The sequence below is a fragment of the Oncorhynchus kisutch genome, linkage group LG28 (genome assembly GCF_002021735.2).
Source record: "Oncorhynchus kisutch isolate 150728-3 linkage group LG28, Okis_V2, whole genome shotgun sequence".
Lineage (NCBI taxonomy): Eukaryota > Metazoa > Chordata > Actinopteri > Salmoniformes > Salmonidae > Oncorhynchus > Oncorhynchus kisutch.
The window spans coordinates 8424873-8440932 of record NC_034201.2 but is presented as its reverse complement, the minus strand read 5'-3'; the positions used below and the strand labels follow the sequence as shown (position 1 = coordinate 8440932).

Below are 16060 nucleotides of genomic sequence, written 5' to 3'. Positions count from 1 at the left end.
TCTTAGAAAGAAGGGTTCCAAAAGGATTCTTCGGTTGTCCCCATAGGAAAACCCTTTTTTTGGTTCCAGATATAACCCTTTTGGGTTCAATGTAGAACCTTCTGCACCAAAAAGAGTTCTCCTATGGGGACAGGCGAAGAACCCTTATAGGTTCTAGATAGCTTCCAACTTACCGTTAATGCACCTCATTGTTGTAACCAACTGCAAAATTCACTGCAATTGGATGCTCTGATGTTTTTACATGTTTCATTTCACCTTTATTTAACCAGGTAGGCCAGTTGAGAACAAGTTCTCATTTACAACTGTGACCTGGCCAAGATAAAGCAAAGCAGTGCGACACAAACAACAACACAGAGTTACACATGGGATAAACAAATGTACATTCAATAACACAATATAAAATCTGTATACAGTGTGTGCAAATGAAGTAGGGAGGTAAAGGCAATAAATAGGCCATAGTGGCGAAGGAATTACAATTTAGCAATTGACACTGGAGTGATAGATGTGCAGATGATGTCACTTGGGGAATTAAACATATTGATTGGGGAACTATTTGCTGAGGAATGTGGCTGTTTTTCTTGCTTGTTTGTTGTGCTGTATTTTTGTTTGTTTTTGTACATTGGATTGTATATGCAGCGCTCCCTTGTGAAAGAAACCCTGGTCTCAATGGGGAATCCCTATTTAAATAAAGGTCAAATAAAATAGCAATTTATTTTCTAAGAGTGTAGATTTTGGGCATGGTGCCACTACCAATAACCAAGAGAACCTTGCTTTTATTATTGTATCATGTAATGATTGTAAATAGACTGACATATTGTTTAATTTGGTCAGATAGTACATCTGTAAATTCTTTACAGATGGTCATACTATCAACCAGCTATCTGTTGATAAGCAACTGCTTGCTAAGGTTATGGTTAGGTTTAGAGTGTAAGGGTTAAGGTTAGGGTTAGTGTTAAGTGGGTTATGATAAAGGCTAAGGTTAGGGCTTGGGTTAGGGTTAGTAGATAGTTAGTTGAAATGTTTCTGATAGTCTCAAATCAAATCTTATTGGTGCGATTCAATCGTACGATCCAATCTTAGTCCTGTAATGACGCTTTGCCTGTTTGATGGTTCGTCGGAGGGCAAAGCGGGATTTCTTATAAGCGTCCGGGTTAGAATCCCACTCCTTGAAAGAGGCAGCTCTACCCTTTACCTCAGTGCGGATATTGCCTATGGGGCCCCATGTTGAGGATCAGAGTGGCGTAGGTATTGTTGCCGACCTTCACCACTTGGGCTCGGCCAGTCAGTAAGTATGTAAAGCGTCTGCAGGTGGACTATCCAAGTCTAGTGTTACCTTTAAGTTTATCTGGAGTAAAATACCTTTGGATCTGAAGACAAAGTGTGCTGAATTCTACTCTATATCATTCTCTATATCAGATGGAAGGAATGGCGCCGGAGGGGAGGGCTGCCGTTATACGTGCTCCTAACCAACTGTGCTATTTGTTCGTTTTTTTCTGCAACTTGGTTTTACTTATTTTGTACATACCACCAGAAACCGATGCTGGCACTAAGACGGCACTCAACGTTGCTCCTAGTGGCCGGGGACTTTAATGCAGGGAAACTTAAATCCATTTTATCTCATTTCTACCAGCATGTTAAATGTGCAACCAAAGGGAAAAAAAACTCTAGACCACCTTTACTCCACACACAGAGACGTGTACAAAGCTCTCCCTCACCCTCCATTTGGCAAAATCTGAGCATAACTCTATCCTCCTGATTCCTGCTTACAAACAAAAACTAAAGCAGGAAGTACCAGTGACTTTCTCAATAAGGAAGTAGTCAGAGGACGCAGATGCTAAGCTATAGGACTGTTTTGCAAGTACAGACTGGAATATGTTCTGGGATTCTTCCGATGACATTGTAGAGTACACAACATCAGTCACTGGCTTCATCAAAAAGTGCATCGATGACGTCTTCAGTGACCGTACGTACATACCCCAACCAGAAGCCATGGATTACAGGCAACATCTGCACTGAGCTAAAGGGTAGAGCTGACGCTTTCAAGGAGTGGGACTCTAACCCAGACGCTTATAAGACGCTATGCCCTCTGACAAACCATTAAACAGGCAAAGCATCAATACAGGACTAAGATTGAATCGTACAACACCGGCTCTGATGCTCGTCGGATGTGGCAGGGCTTGCAAACTATTACGGATTACGAAGTGCCCAGTGACACAAGCCTACCAGATGAGCTAAATAACCTCTATGCTCGCTTAGAGACATCAACATTGAAGTATGCATGAGAGAATAGCCGTAGCCGATGTGAGTAAGACCTTTAAACAGGTCAACATTCACAAGGCCGCAGGGCCAAACAGAATACCAGGACATGTACTGAGCAACTGGCAAGTGTCTTCACTGACATTTTCAACCTGTCCCTGACCGAGTCTGTAATACATGTAACATGTTTCAAGCAGACCACCATAGTCCCTGTGCCCAAGAACACCAAGGTAACCTGCCTAAATGACTACCAAACCGTAGCACTCAAATCTTTAGCCATGAAGTGCTTTGCAAGGCAACACCATTTTTCCAAGAAACCCTAGACCCACTCCAATTTGCATACCACCCCAACAGATCCACAGATTGCCCTCCACACTGTGCATTCCCACCTTGACAAAAGGAAAACTTATGTGAGAATGCTATTCATTGACTACAGCTCAGCAATCAACACCATAGTGCCCTCAAAGCTCATCACTAAACTAGGGACCCTGGGACTAAACACCTTCCTCTGCAACTGGATCCTGGACTTCCTGATGGGCCGCCCCCAGGTGGTAAGGGTAGGTAACAACACATCTTCCACGCTGGTCTTCAACACAGGGGCCCCTCAGAGGTGCGTGCACAGTCCCTTCATGTACCCCCAGTTCACCCATGACTGCATGGCCAAGCACGACTCCAGCACCATCATTAAGCTTGCTGACGACAATGTGACAGCCTATAAGGAGGAGGTCAGAGACCTGGCAGTGTGGTGCCAGAATAACAACTTCTACCTCAACGTGATCAAGACAGAGAAGATGATTGTGGACTACAGAAAAATTAGGACCGAGCACAACCCCATTCTCATCGACAGGGCTGTGGTGGAGCAGGTTGAGAGCTTCAAGTTCCTTTGTGTCCCATCACCAACAAACTATCCTGGTCCAAACACACCAAGACAGTCGTGAAGACACTGAAAAGATTTGGCATGTGTCCTCAGAGCCTCAAAAAGTTATACAGCTGCACCATCGAGAGCATCCTGCCTGACTGGTTGCATCACCACCTGGTATGGCAACTGCTCCACCTCTGACCGCAAGGCACTACAGAGGGTAGTGCGTATGGCCCAGTACATCCCCGGGGCCAAGCTTCCTGCCACCCAGGACCTCTATACCAGGCGGTCAGAGGAAGGTCCTAAAAATTGTCAAAGATCCTAGCCACCCCAGTCATAGACTGTTCTCTCTGCTACCGCACAGCAAGTGGTACCGAAGCGCCAAGTCTAGGTCAAAAAGGCTTCTTAACAGCTTCTACCCCCAAGCCATAAGTCTTTTGAACAGTTAATCAAATGGCTACCCGGACTATTTGCATTGTCCCCACCCCCCATATTTACGCAGCTGCTACTCTCTGTTATTATCCATGCATAGTCATTTTACCTCTACCTACATGTACATATTACCTCAATTACCTCGACTAACCTGTAGCCCTACACATTGACTCTGTACCGGTTCCCCCTGTATATAGCCTAGCTACTGTTATTTTATTGTTGCTCCTTAATTATTTGTTGTATATATATATTTTTTTCTTCTTAAAACTACATCGTTGGTTAACTAAGCATTTCACTGTAAAATCTACAGTACACTTGTTGTATTCAGCGCATGTGACAAATACAATTTGATTTGCTTTGATATTCTAAATGATGAAAGTTTGGTAGAAATCGCTCTAGTATGATGAGATACTACATCATAAGTTAATTTGTAAAATATATTTTTACCCCCATTTTTTAATACCCCTTTTTCTCGTTAGTCTTCTCCCATCGCTGCAACTACTGCAACTACCGTACGGACTCGGGAGAGGTGAAGGTCGAGAGCCATGTGTCCTCCGAAACATGACCCTGCCAAGCCGCACTGCTTCTTGACACACTGCTCGCTTAACCCTGATGCCAGCCGCACCAATGTGTTGGAGGAAACACTGTACAACTGGTGACCAAAGTCAGCATGCATGCGCCCGGCCCATCACAAGGAGTTGCTAGAGCGCGATGTGACAATGACATCCAGACCGGCAAAACCCTCCAGTAACCCAGACGACGCTGGGTCAATTGTACGCCGCCTCATCTATCTCCCGGTCGTGGCTGGTGGTGACACAGCCAGGGATCGAACCCATTTCTTTTAGGCATGGATTGTGTATGTGTGCCATTCAGAGGGTGAATGGACCTGAGAACACATTTAAGTGCCTTTGAACGGGGTATGGTAGTAAGTGCCAGGCGCACCGGTTTGTGTCAAGAACTGCACCGCTGCTGGGTTTTTCACACTCATTTTCCCGTGTGTATCAAGAATGGTCCACCACCCATAAGACATCCAACCAACTTGACACAACTGTGGGAAGCATTGGACTGTGGGCAGCACCTGTAGAGTCCATGCCCCAACATGTTGATGTTTGGTGTACTAAAGGTCTACAGTATGTGGATCACAATAGAGTTCTCTCAGCCATTCACTCTGAAGTCTTATTTCTTCTCCATCGACCATGGCAGGTAGAAGAAACCCTGTGTATTTGTTTGGCAGGGCTCGTCATCTCACTGAGTACATGCAACCTCACTGAGTACATGATTCATTTATGAAGCAACCTGTTCTATAGTGCATGAGCCTGTGTGGATTTTCTTCTCATGGACAAAAAAAATGTCTAATCCCAAAGAAAGAACGAATCCGCGCCATAAAGCATACACTGACAAACACACATTTAGTGGTTGACCTCTGCTGTTTAATTTCTTTCTCTCAAAGCCACTTTGGTTCCTTACAATGCATTGGCAAACAAACTCTGTCATTTTGTTCAGAGAAGTCAGTAAGCATGCCATTCCATTTGCTTTGGGGGTTGATTTTCCATCGTACTCGAGGATTTCCTCTGGATACACGAGTTATGTCTGAATATGACCTTTTACCTATAGTCTAGCTTCATTTGCACTCAATATCCACATGTCAACAATCTACAAGGCACCTAAATGGTTTCCAATGAAGTACAATTTATTTCCAAAACATCCCGTATAACAAGTGATTACAGGAGCTTGACAGGCCCCGATCCAACAGGCAACAAAGTCATCTCCACTTCACATACTTCACAAAACTGGACAGTGAAGAGTCTAATATCCCAAACTGTACAATACGGGTCTTCTACTCATACAGGAGTTCGGACACACAGGAAGGGAGTGGGTTTGACGGGTACTTCCCCATCAAAGTGCCTGTAGGAGGGCTTAAGATTCATGGATGTATGGGATCAATGCAACAAGGAAACAACTCAACAAATAAACAAGAACACAAGTTTAACAGTCAAAGGACACAAACAGTTAAAAAAATAATAATTACAAAAATACATAAAAAATAAACGAATATGTTTTTCCTTTTTCAATTTCTTGCCCCCAAAGCATTTTCTTAATTAGGTATAAGGAAAATAATTGCTAAGAACCAAACTGGAAGCCTATGCTGCATCTACGTTCAGGGAAGGAGGAGCCAACAACAACAACACATTTTCTACATTTCAAACATTTCAAAGCCCTTTGAAGGCAAAATGCACCACAACATACTGAATATTGAATTTATAAGACAGAGGGGTTGCTTGTGTGTATTTGTGTATGTTTGACAGAGACAAAGTTGTTATAGAGCCCTGGTACGGGTATGTTGGGCCTTCGTGCCTGGTACACATATGTTGGGCCTTCGTGCAGGGACAAAGCCATTTTTGCAGTAGCACTTGAACGAGCCTATGGTGTTGACGCACCGGGCATTCTTGCATGGATTAACTCGGACCCCTGGTTCAGCACACTCATCAATATCTGAAAAGACAGAGAGGGAGAGAGAAAGAGGAAGGTGGTTTGAAACAAAACAGGGAGCTTGCCATCAATCAATGTTCCCTCCAAAACAATTCGGAACAGGGCAAATGTTAGGTCTGCTGCGCGCAAACTTGAACTTGTGTAAATTCTGTGCAACGTTTGGCGCACGTTTACTGTGAACACTGAGGCTGTACCTGCTTTAAGTTACAGTTATAACAGTGGCCAAGTAGGCTACTGTGACTACTTGATCATAATGTAGGCCATTCAGAGAGGCCTACCATAAAAAACAACGGAGAAAATGCATCCCATAACATTTTAACTAGCCGTTTTAAATAGCTGTTCTATCTTTCAGCCTATAGTAGCAGGCAATGTGTGATGTTCAATGTAGGCCTACATTCTATGAGACTTTTGAAAAAAATATGCAGGGCTTGACATGAACCTGTTTTCCACTAGGCCTTCAGACAAGGAGGTGACTGAAAATGTGTTGTTTAATGCAAGAAACCACTTTACAAAATAAAGTTTATTATTAGTCCCATACCATTAGAGAATCAGACAAATTAGCCTACCCTCTGCCCATTGGCTACTTAGCTTATTCAAGCCAGTCTCAAAATACAACACTGCCCCTTTAAGAGAGAAAAAAGGCGCTTTACCTGACTCGTTTTTCAAAGATGGCTAGAAATGTACACGTTTTGTGCTCTTGTACGAAGCAACCACTCCCCCATTGCTGATTATCTATAACAGGGCTAATAACTTACTAACTAGCAAAGAATATGAACAAATGTGTACACGTAGCTACATGAAGCTCTCGACTTTGATCTCAAAACAAGCGTACCTACTCGTGATCACTCATGCTGTAAACACAGTCCAGTTCAAAGTGAATGGCACAGATCCATATATGGCAATTGTCTATTTGCATATAGGGATACTGCAGTTCTGATTGGTCTGTAGAGAATACGGGCTGAGTTGTGCCTGTCAATGCAATAGAATCCTACTCCGGTGCGTTCTGCCTACAAGAACATCTCTTGCATAGTTTGTTTTACATACTAAGTCTTGAATAGTTTGTTTTGTTTCGGTATGTTGCATTGAATGTGGCTAATATTGTCAATTCCCACAGTAGAGGGAATTGTTTATAGTGCTAACTAAAGGGGAAAACTAGAAAGTTGAGTGAAGTTCAGTCTCATGCTTCTCTGCTCGGACTGATATTTCTTCTGTGCTGCAGTCCTGGGAGCTGGCGCCCGCGCACAAACGCACGCAGCTTAGAGGGAACATTGCATATAAAATCAACAAACAGATGTTCTTTTCAACGCTAAATAAAATTGCAGGCATGTCTGTCAAAACACTTGAACAAAGGACGACAGCTACAAATTATACAGAGACACTTCTGTTCGGCGGAATTGATGAGCATCCAAATTGGCATCCACCTAAAGATTGAGACGACTGAATTGAAGCTAAAATCCAAGCATTCGACTTAACTCTAATCCAAAACAAAGTTAAAGGGAAGCAGACAGACAGAACAGGTGGATTGTCAACATACCTGTGCAGCGGGTGCGGGAGTGGTCCAGTCTAAAACCTGTGTTACACTCACACATAGTGCCCAGGTAGGAACGCACACAGCGACCATTGGCACAACTACACTCATCTGAGTCCTCTTCTGAGCTGTCCCCTTCTGAGCCAAAACAGAAAAAGAGAGAGCGAATGAAAGATACAGAGAAAATATTATTCAAGTGGTGTAACAGCTCTGAGGTACATTTAGAAAGAAATTCAGAGTGTAATCAAATATATTACAGGCCTTACCAATACCTGGGCTGTAGTTGGCGAAAGCTGCCAGGAAATCTCCCTCACCATCAGACTCTGTCTCCAAGTGCATCTCACACAGCCGGTTAAAGATCCCTGAATGAGAGGAAGAATGACGTTTTCTTAAAGGCCCAGTGCAGTCAAAATTCAGTTTTTCTGTGTTTTATATCATATTGTACAACAGCTGATGAAACTAACACTGTAAACGTATGAAAATGATGTATGTTATTTCCTGATAGATGCTGGTTGAAAGTACAATCTACACAGGACCTTCTAATCAGCAGGTTTGCATGGGCGGGAGTTTTGGCTTTCCATTGTAACATCCTCACGTGTTAAATTGGTTAATAGACCAATAACAAAGAGAGTTCCAAACATCTCTGTCAATAACAACTAGTTTTCAATTTGCCTATCCCCACTCAGACCATTTCCAGACAGCCCTTTGCTATTTCTGTGGAAATTTGTTACAGTAATGTACTTAATTGTTACCCAGAAGTGATTTGATATTGATATTAAAACAGATGCATTGGCCCTTTAATTTATTAGTATTAGACTATTTATGCTGATATGGGCAAAGCTGAAATTGGAGTGACCAGCAGACCAAAAACCAGTGAAAGAAATGGTGCTGGTGCCCACCGGAGTTTCTCTGGGGACAGGTCCTACACTCAGGGCCCCAGCCACGGCCATAGTGACAGCAGCACTCAGAGTAGGTGACAACCAAACCGTTCCTGGGTTGGCTGCAGATCAGGTCCTCATCCACCTGCAGGAAACACACGTCCTTATGGGCCGCTGTGCGGTCTGAGGGAGGGAGAGAGAGCGAGAGAGCGAGAGAGAGAGAGAGAGAGAGAGAGAGAGAGAGAGAGAGAGAGAGAGAGAGAGAGAGAGAGAGAGAGAGAGAGAGAGAGAGAACAAAACAAAGAAAGAGCGGAATTTGAAGTACTATTTAATCAAATAAAGAAGCCAATCTTTTCTCCTGCATTATACGAGCAGGCCAGATCCTGAAGCTTCGCATGACTTCTACGATTAAGCAGGTAATTGCTCAGTATGTTAACAGCCAGCAGGTAGATATGAATAAGTGATAAGGCCTAGCTTGAGGTGGTAGGGCTCAGAGCTATACCAGACCTCTGCTCGACACATTCATTTACGGTCACACGTCACACACATGAGGACGGAGCCAGAAAGATCAGCTAGATACAATGAGGTGAACGCTGTATTGTCAACTCAAACTTGTGGGAGGTTTACAACAAAATGAATGAAAGAAAGTAACACAATCACAACAGTAATGTCACAACAACGTCTCCAACAATGTTACAAACATCACATGTAAATCACAATAGTAAACGGTTTGGTGAAAAAAGGAGAAACATTGCTCTGGAGAAAGGAAGGTGCAGAAAATGCCACAAGCCATCTCATTTGCCTCCCTTTTATGTCTACTGCCTCACTGCTTCTCAGACACACAAGCAAGTGCACAACAATGAAGGATGAAGTAATGAAGTGTTTTCCTGTGACTATGCAAGCTTAGTGGGACAACCACGGAAACGGAGAAATGTACCACAGAGATCACACTGCATCTACAGAACTGAGATCACATTGGCTAACTCAAGTCTCGTGATCTCCCTCACTAAACTGAGAGTGTGTCCCTATAGAAACAAGCAAGAGGGGGGAGTGGTGAGCCTGTGCATAGGGTCATTATTGGGGAGAGGGGGCTCAAAGGGGGAGGAGTTTAAAAAAAAAGAGTAGCAGGAGTGGCAGGTGTACAGGTAAGCCAAAACTCAGGTGAGCTAAGCACTGATTGGTCAGGCTCAGGTGAGCTGAGCGCCGATTGGTTATACCCACCGTCATAGACACACTGTTTGAGCGCTGCGCTGAAGGTGAGGGGCTGGGTACATATACAGTGAAAGGAGCCGGGCGTGTTCACACACCTCCCATTCTTACAGTACGAGGGGTCCTGGCACTCATTGATATCTGCAAGGGCACCACAGACACCACAGACACGGTTACACACCCTACGGACGGACGGACACCAGCCTGGGGCCAGCTCACAGCTTAAAGTGACGTTGAACAGGCCTGCAGGCAGATCGCTACGTTTACACTGCTTCCTGAGAGCATGCAGAGTGTTTGGGTGTCTATAGGTACAACAGTGAACACTGATCTTTCCAGTGAACAAGGGCCAGGAAGTGGCTATAGGACCAGGGTTGTGTTTGAGTTTCTATGATGTATGTGACAGACATGAGGTTATGTAAATGTCAGAGCGGGTGAGGCTGAAGGGGCAGGTCTGGCTGATTAGTAGTGTTAGACTGGAACTAACATTAAAAAACATTCTCATTCAACCTTCAGACACACCACTGAGAACCAACCCACTGTGAACTAGGCTGCCCAGCCTCTCTCACACCACCCCCATCTCCCAATCATCCATCCTGAGCTTCCTGAGCCCACCTCCTGCCCTGCTAAGGACAGCAGTACCCTCTCCTCCACTCACCAGCCTGCTCCTCTGGGGTCACACAGCTGTTGCGGTCCGTGGCCAGGATCCAGGGGGGAGAGCAGATGCAGTAGTAGGACCCAGGGGTGTCCACACAGTGGCCATTCTTACAGTTCAATGAGTCCTGGCACTCATCCACACCTGCAACAACACAAACACACTGCTGACTTAACACCAGTCCTCTTCTATGGCCTGTCATGCACCTCCCTGTGTGTGTGGATGCGGGTACAGTATGTACAGTAGAGGGCTCTAGCCAGATCTCACCTGCCACAGTGGGGATGACACAATTCTTATTGGAGGCTTCATAGATCCTGGGGGACTTACAGGTGCAGTAGTAGGAGCCTCTGGTGTTCTTACACTGACCGTTGGTACACAGAGACTCGTCGTGGCACTCATTCACATCTGAGGAGGAGACACATTACCGTAGAGGATCTGTGACTAAATGGGATATCTGATGTGTATTAATATGAAATAATACAGAGGTGTGTTTTGGTGCAGGCCTGCGAGGGGGTGGGTCTCTGTGGTTACCGATGCACTCCAGTAGGTTGCTGTCGTAGTAGAAGCCCTGTTGGCAGTAACATTCATAGCCAGGCTGTGTGTTCATACAGCGGCCCTCCTTACAGATCTCATTGGAGAACAGCACACACTCATCGATATCTGTACACAGAGGGACAGGAACACAGATCTCAACACAAACAAACTCCCCCGGAGAACAAATACTGTCATATAAAGGAATGCTGTAAATCAGAAAACAGCAAACCTACAGTGCTGGGTTGAGGTTGTGTAGCTACTCACCTCTATGGACAGACAGGCCGTACTCAGTCACTCCCTCCTCATGGTAGAAACCTCGGCCCACTGGACACAGGGAGTGGAACTCAGCTGGTTGAGGGAAAAACAGGAAGTCAATTAAGCAATGTACCTATCATACTTGACCTATTCACTTAATTTGCCTGCTTTAGGTGATCAATGAATGACATTGAACAGCTCAAATAAGTGAACTGACCCCCCAGCCCACTTGATGGTTTGTTAAACTAGTGTGAATGTTGTTGGGCCAGGGGTTAAAGCCTTAGGAAAATCAGAGGACTGAAACTTCACTCGATCTCAGATCGATTGTCTGGGGCCAAGTCAACCTCCCCTTTCATGAATCACTTTTCCAGCAGCTACAGTAGGCCTCACAACGCTGTCTGAATTGAGCGCTGCTGTGGTGCTCATTATAGACTATGTCATTCTCTTCATCGGAACATCGGAGTGTCATCAACAATCAAGTGCACACAGCTAACAGAGAAAATAAAACATTTCAGAATATATTTATTTGGGAATATATTTTGTAGAACAGACATGATTCTGTCTGTATTAGACTATGTCATCCCAGCTCCTTTAACCCCTGTGTTGGGCCTGAGGTACGTACATGAGTGGTAGACGGGGCAGGGGTAGATCTCACAGTGGTCCCCCCAGCCCACGCCGATGGAGCAGCAACACTCCTGCTTGGTGACGTTGGTGGCCAGGACACTGTCACAGAACACTGTGTCATCCAGGTTCAGGTAACACTCCTTCTTATCTTCCACGGCCACCTCAATCTCTGGAGGGGAAGGGGGCAGAGAGGAAATAGATTGTTTGACTGTGTGTGTGTGTGTGTGTGTGTGTGTGTGTGTGTGTGTGTGTGTGTGTGTGTGTGTGTGTGTGTGTGTGTGTGTGTGTGTGTGTGTGTGTGTGTGTGTGTGTGTGTGTGTGTGTGTGTGTAGAATATAGCTATACAGAGAGAGGGGTGAGAAGATACCAGTAATCTTACCCTCACAGCTGTGCTTGTCCTCAGACAGGATGAAGCCGTCTTTGCACACACACACATAGGAGCCCTGTCTGTTCTCACACACACCATGCGGCTGACACAGACCCCTGTCTGTCGCACACTCATCTATGTCTGGGTAGGAGAGAGAGAGAGAGAGGGAGAATGTGTTACAAACATCTGCTACAATCCTCATGAGTTCCATTAAGCTTGACTTATGACAGTTTCCACTGGTTACAAAGCTCAACTGCCGGAATGGTTAACACTAATGATTTACAGTACCAGTCAAAGGTTTGGACAGGGTTTTATTTTTGTTACTCTCTACATTGTAGAATAATAGTGAAGGCATCAAAACTATGAAATAACACATATGGAATCAATTAGTAACCAAACAAGTGTTAAACAAATCAAAATATATTTTAGATTAGCCACCCTTTTCCTTGATGACAGCTTTGCACACTCTCGGTATTCTCTCAACCAGCTTCATGAGGTAGTCACCTGGAATGCATTCCAATTAACAGGTGTGCTTTGTTAAAAGTTAATTTGTGGAATTTCTTTCCTTCTTAATGTGTTTGAGCCAATCAGTTGTGTTGTGACAAGGTAGGGGTGGTATAGAGAATATAGCCCTATTTGGTAAAAGACCAATTCTCTACTATGGCAAGAACAGCTCAAGTAAGTAATGTGAAATGACAGTCCATCATGAATTTAAGACATGAAGGTCAGTCAATGTGGAAAATTTCAGGAACTTTTCAAGTTTATTCAAGTGCAAAAACCATCAAGCCCTATGATGAAACTGGCTCAAAAGACCATATTTACCTCTGCTGCAGAGGGTAAGTTAATGAACTGCACCTCAGATTGCAGCCCAAATAAATGCTTCACAAAGTTCAATAACAGACATCCCAACATCAACTGTTCAGAAGAGACTGCGTGAATCAGGCCTTCATGGTTGAATTGCTACAAATAAAACACTACTAAAGGACACCAATAATAAGAAGAGACTTGCTGGGGCCAAGAAACACGAGCTACATTGGACCGGTGGAAATCTGTCCTTTGGTCTGATGAGTCCAAATTTGAGATTTTTGGTTCCTACTGCTTTGTGAGACACAGTGTACGGGAAATGGATGTGTGGTTCCCACCGTGAAGCATGGAGGAGGAGGTGTGATGGTGCTTTGCTGGTGACACTGTCAGTGATTTATTTAGAATTCAAGGCACACTTAACCAGCATGGCTACCATAGCATTCTGCAGTGAAACACCATCCCACCTGGTTTGCGCTTAGTGAGACTATCATTTGTTTTCCAACAGGACAATCACCCAACACACCTCCAGACTGTGTAAGGGCTATTTTACCAAGATGGAGAGTGATGGAGTGTTGCATCAGATGACCTGGCCTCCACAATCACCCGACCTCAATCCAATTGAGATGGTTTGGGATGAGCTAGACCACAGAGTGAAGGAAAAGCAGCCAACAAGTGCTCAGCATATGTAGGAACTCCTTCAAGACTGTTTGGAAAAGCATTCCAGGTGAAACTGGTTGAGAGAATGCCAAGAGTGTGCAAAGCTGTCATCAAGGCAAAAGGTGGCTACTTTGAAGAATCTAAAATCTATTTAGATTTGATTAACACTTTTTTGGTTACTACATGATTCCATATGTGTTATTTCACAATTTTGACATATTCACTATTATTCTACAATGTAGAAAATAGTTTAAAAAAAAAGAAGAAAACCCTTGAATGAGTAGGTGTGTCCAAACTTTTAACTGCTACTTTATCTCCCTGAAACTAATGGAGAGGGTGGAGACGGACTGACCTTGGCACCTCCGACCTCCGACCAGCATGTAACCCTTCTGACATTCACAGCGGTAGGATCCCATGCTGTTGATACAGCGCCCCCTCTGGCAGTTAGAGGGACGCTCACATTCATTTATATCTGATGGAGGAAAAGACCACAATCAAACAGCGGCCATGTGTTTGATCACCAGCTCTATACATTGGACCATAGGCGGCATACCCAATCGGCAAAGCTCCCCTTAAAGTAAATTGAATTAAATTAGCCAAAAATATATCATTACTCCTGTCCATACAGAAATAAATAAAACCATTCAAAATACTACACCAGAGAGTATGATTTAGCAAAAGAGGATTTGTTTCTTTAAAATGTTGTAAATCACAAGGGCATAGCCTATAGTCAGGAAGCCCACAATTTGGGAGGGTTATACGATTGAGTTATATTAATAACCTAGCCTTACTTATGACTACCCAATCTATGTACTTATCACACTAGGAATATCTTGCTTTCGTCTGCAAATTTGATGATAGACGCATGCAATGCATTATCATAAAGGAAAAGGTTCATGGTAAACAAATAGCTTCTGCAAATCGTAAACTATGCAGTGAGCATATTACTTATACTTCACTGGTAGTGTAATAATGTTGATAACATTTCCGTGAAGCTGTAGTGAGTAATAACAAGTAATAACAAGTAGCTCCTGCCTTCACAATGGCTGCCCTCCTGAGTACGCTGGTATCCTGGGTAGCACTGGCACTGGAAGGAGCCTTCTGTGTTGACACAACGCCCGTTGGCACACAGTCTGTCATCCTCACACTCGTCAATGTCTGGAGGGGAGAGAGGAGGAGACACATGCAGCCTGTCAATAGAACCCGTATCCCCATTCAGATAATAAGATCACGTGATCACGTTACTGGTCAATTGCACACAAGCTCCAACTGAAATTTGACTTCCGCTTTTCACTCAACCCATCCGAAAGACACACATGCATTCACATACAGTACAGATACAGGTTTGGGAGAGGTGCAGGGGAGCCCGAGGAGCTGTTGGAGTTAAGTGCCTTGTTCAATGGCACAACGGACAGGAAATTGCATCTAGGATTTGATACCAGCAACCCTCCGGTTGCGAGCTCACTTCCCGACAGATCTTTTCCGTCATTCCCGGATATCGAACTGGCAACCGTCTGGTTGCTGGCTCGCCTCTCCAACCGCTATGCTACCTAGCTCTTTTTTTTCAATATTGTGCAGAAATACTGGTAACCACAACAGCACTGCAGGTATAAAATAGTGCCTGTGCAGCATTAAGAGATATTATATTTAACATGAATCAGTGCACTGACCTCTGCAGCCTTTGCTGCCTGCGGCTGGGAGAAAGCCCTCGTCACAGAGGCAGCGGTAGGTTCCTGGGAGGTTCTCACAGCGCCCATTGGGACACACCCCGCGCTTCTGGCACTCATTGACATCTAGTGGAGAGGTGGAGGGGTTGCAGGGGGGTAGGGGTGGAAACAATCAGTCATACAGAGGAATACCAGCTCTGGACTGGCCCAGTGCCTGTTGGCATCCTGCCTGCTGGCCCTGTGTGTCTGGGACAGGCTCCCTATGGCTGATTTATTGACTATGACTGATCAAATCCATTCTCTACATCACACACAGCTCTGAATAGTGAATACCTTCAATGTCATGGTTCGGACAAAACTAACTGGGGAAGATCAACATATTGAATGTACAGATTCAATATTCTAATTGCTGATTTGACTTGCTTTCCCTGTTGCCATTAGACTATCCTCTTTAGTAAAGCCAAATATGGTGGATTGGCCACTAGGGGGCAACACATCAGCAAACATAATGGCTCAAGTTAGAAAAGGTATAACAACAGCGAGATAGACAGTTCTAGGTAATGAAAAGAGTTGATTGGTGTGCGTTCTCAATAGTATGCATACATGAAGTTATTGGGACTTACCGTAGCAAACCCCACCCTGGGCCTGGTGACCAGGTAAGCAGGGAACACACTCATAGGAGCCTGGTGTGTTCTCACACTGGTCATTGGGACAACTGTTGGGGTCCAGACACTCATTTATATCTGAGACATTAGAAGAGACGAGACAAACACAGACACCCATAAACATTATTAAACCAATGCGGACACACATACATATACACTGCACACACAAAGAAATATGAGGGC

At 44.4% G+C, this 16060-nt stretch overlaps 1 protein-coding gene across 10 annotated transcripts in view; it reads right to left on the bottom strand.

The window, feature by feature from the left end:
- Positions 1-4955: 4955 nt before the first annotated feature.
- Positions 4956-16060, bottom strand: part of LOC109872793 (latent-transforming growth factor beta-binding protein 3) — a 37384-nt gene continuing 26279 nt past the window's right edge. For 2 of the 10 annotated variants that reach the window (XM_031808106.1, XM_031808104.1), the window contains exons 15-29: positions 15836-15955; positions 15216-15338; positions 14581-14703; positions 13898-14017; positions 12097-12225; positions 11716-11886; positions 11103-11186; positions 10836-10964; positions 10572-10709; positions 10308-10448; positions 9665-9793; positions 8465-8626; positions 7832-7927; positions 7572-7703; positions 4956-6040 (exon numbers count right to left, since the gene is read on the bottom strand). In XM_031808106.1, the coding sequence (XP_031663966.1) occupies positions 5865-6040; positions 7572-7703; positions 7832-7927; positions 8465-8626; positions 9665-9793; positions 10308-10448; positions 10572-10709; positions 10836-10964; positions 11103-11186; positions 11716-11886; positions 12097-12225; positions 13898-14017; positions 14581-14703; positions 15216-15338; positions 15836-15955 (1973 nt within the window). In that variant the 3' untranslated portion in view covers positions 4956-5864. The remainder of the gene's footprint in view (positions 6041-7571; positions 7704-7831; positions 7928-8464; positions 8627-9664; positions 9794-10307; positions 10449-10571; positions 10710-10835; positions 10965-11102; positions 11187-11715; positions 11887-12096; positions 12226-13897; positions 14018-14580; positions 14704-15215; positions 15339-15835; positions 15956-16060) is intronic. The other 8 variants (XM_031808113.1, XM_031808107.1, XM_031808108.1 and 5 more) reach the window with 7 other exon arrangements.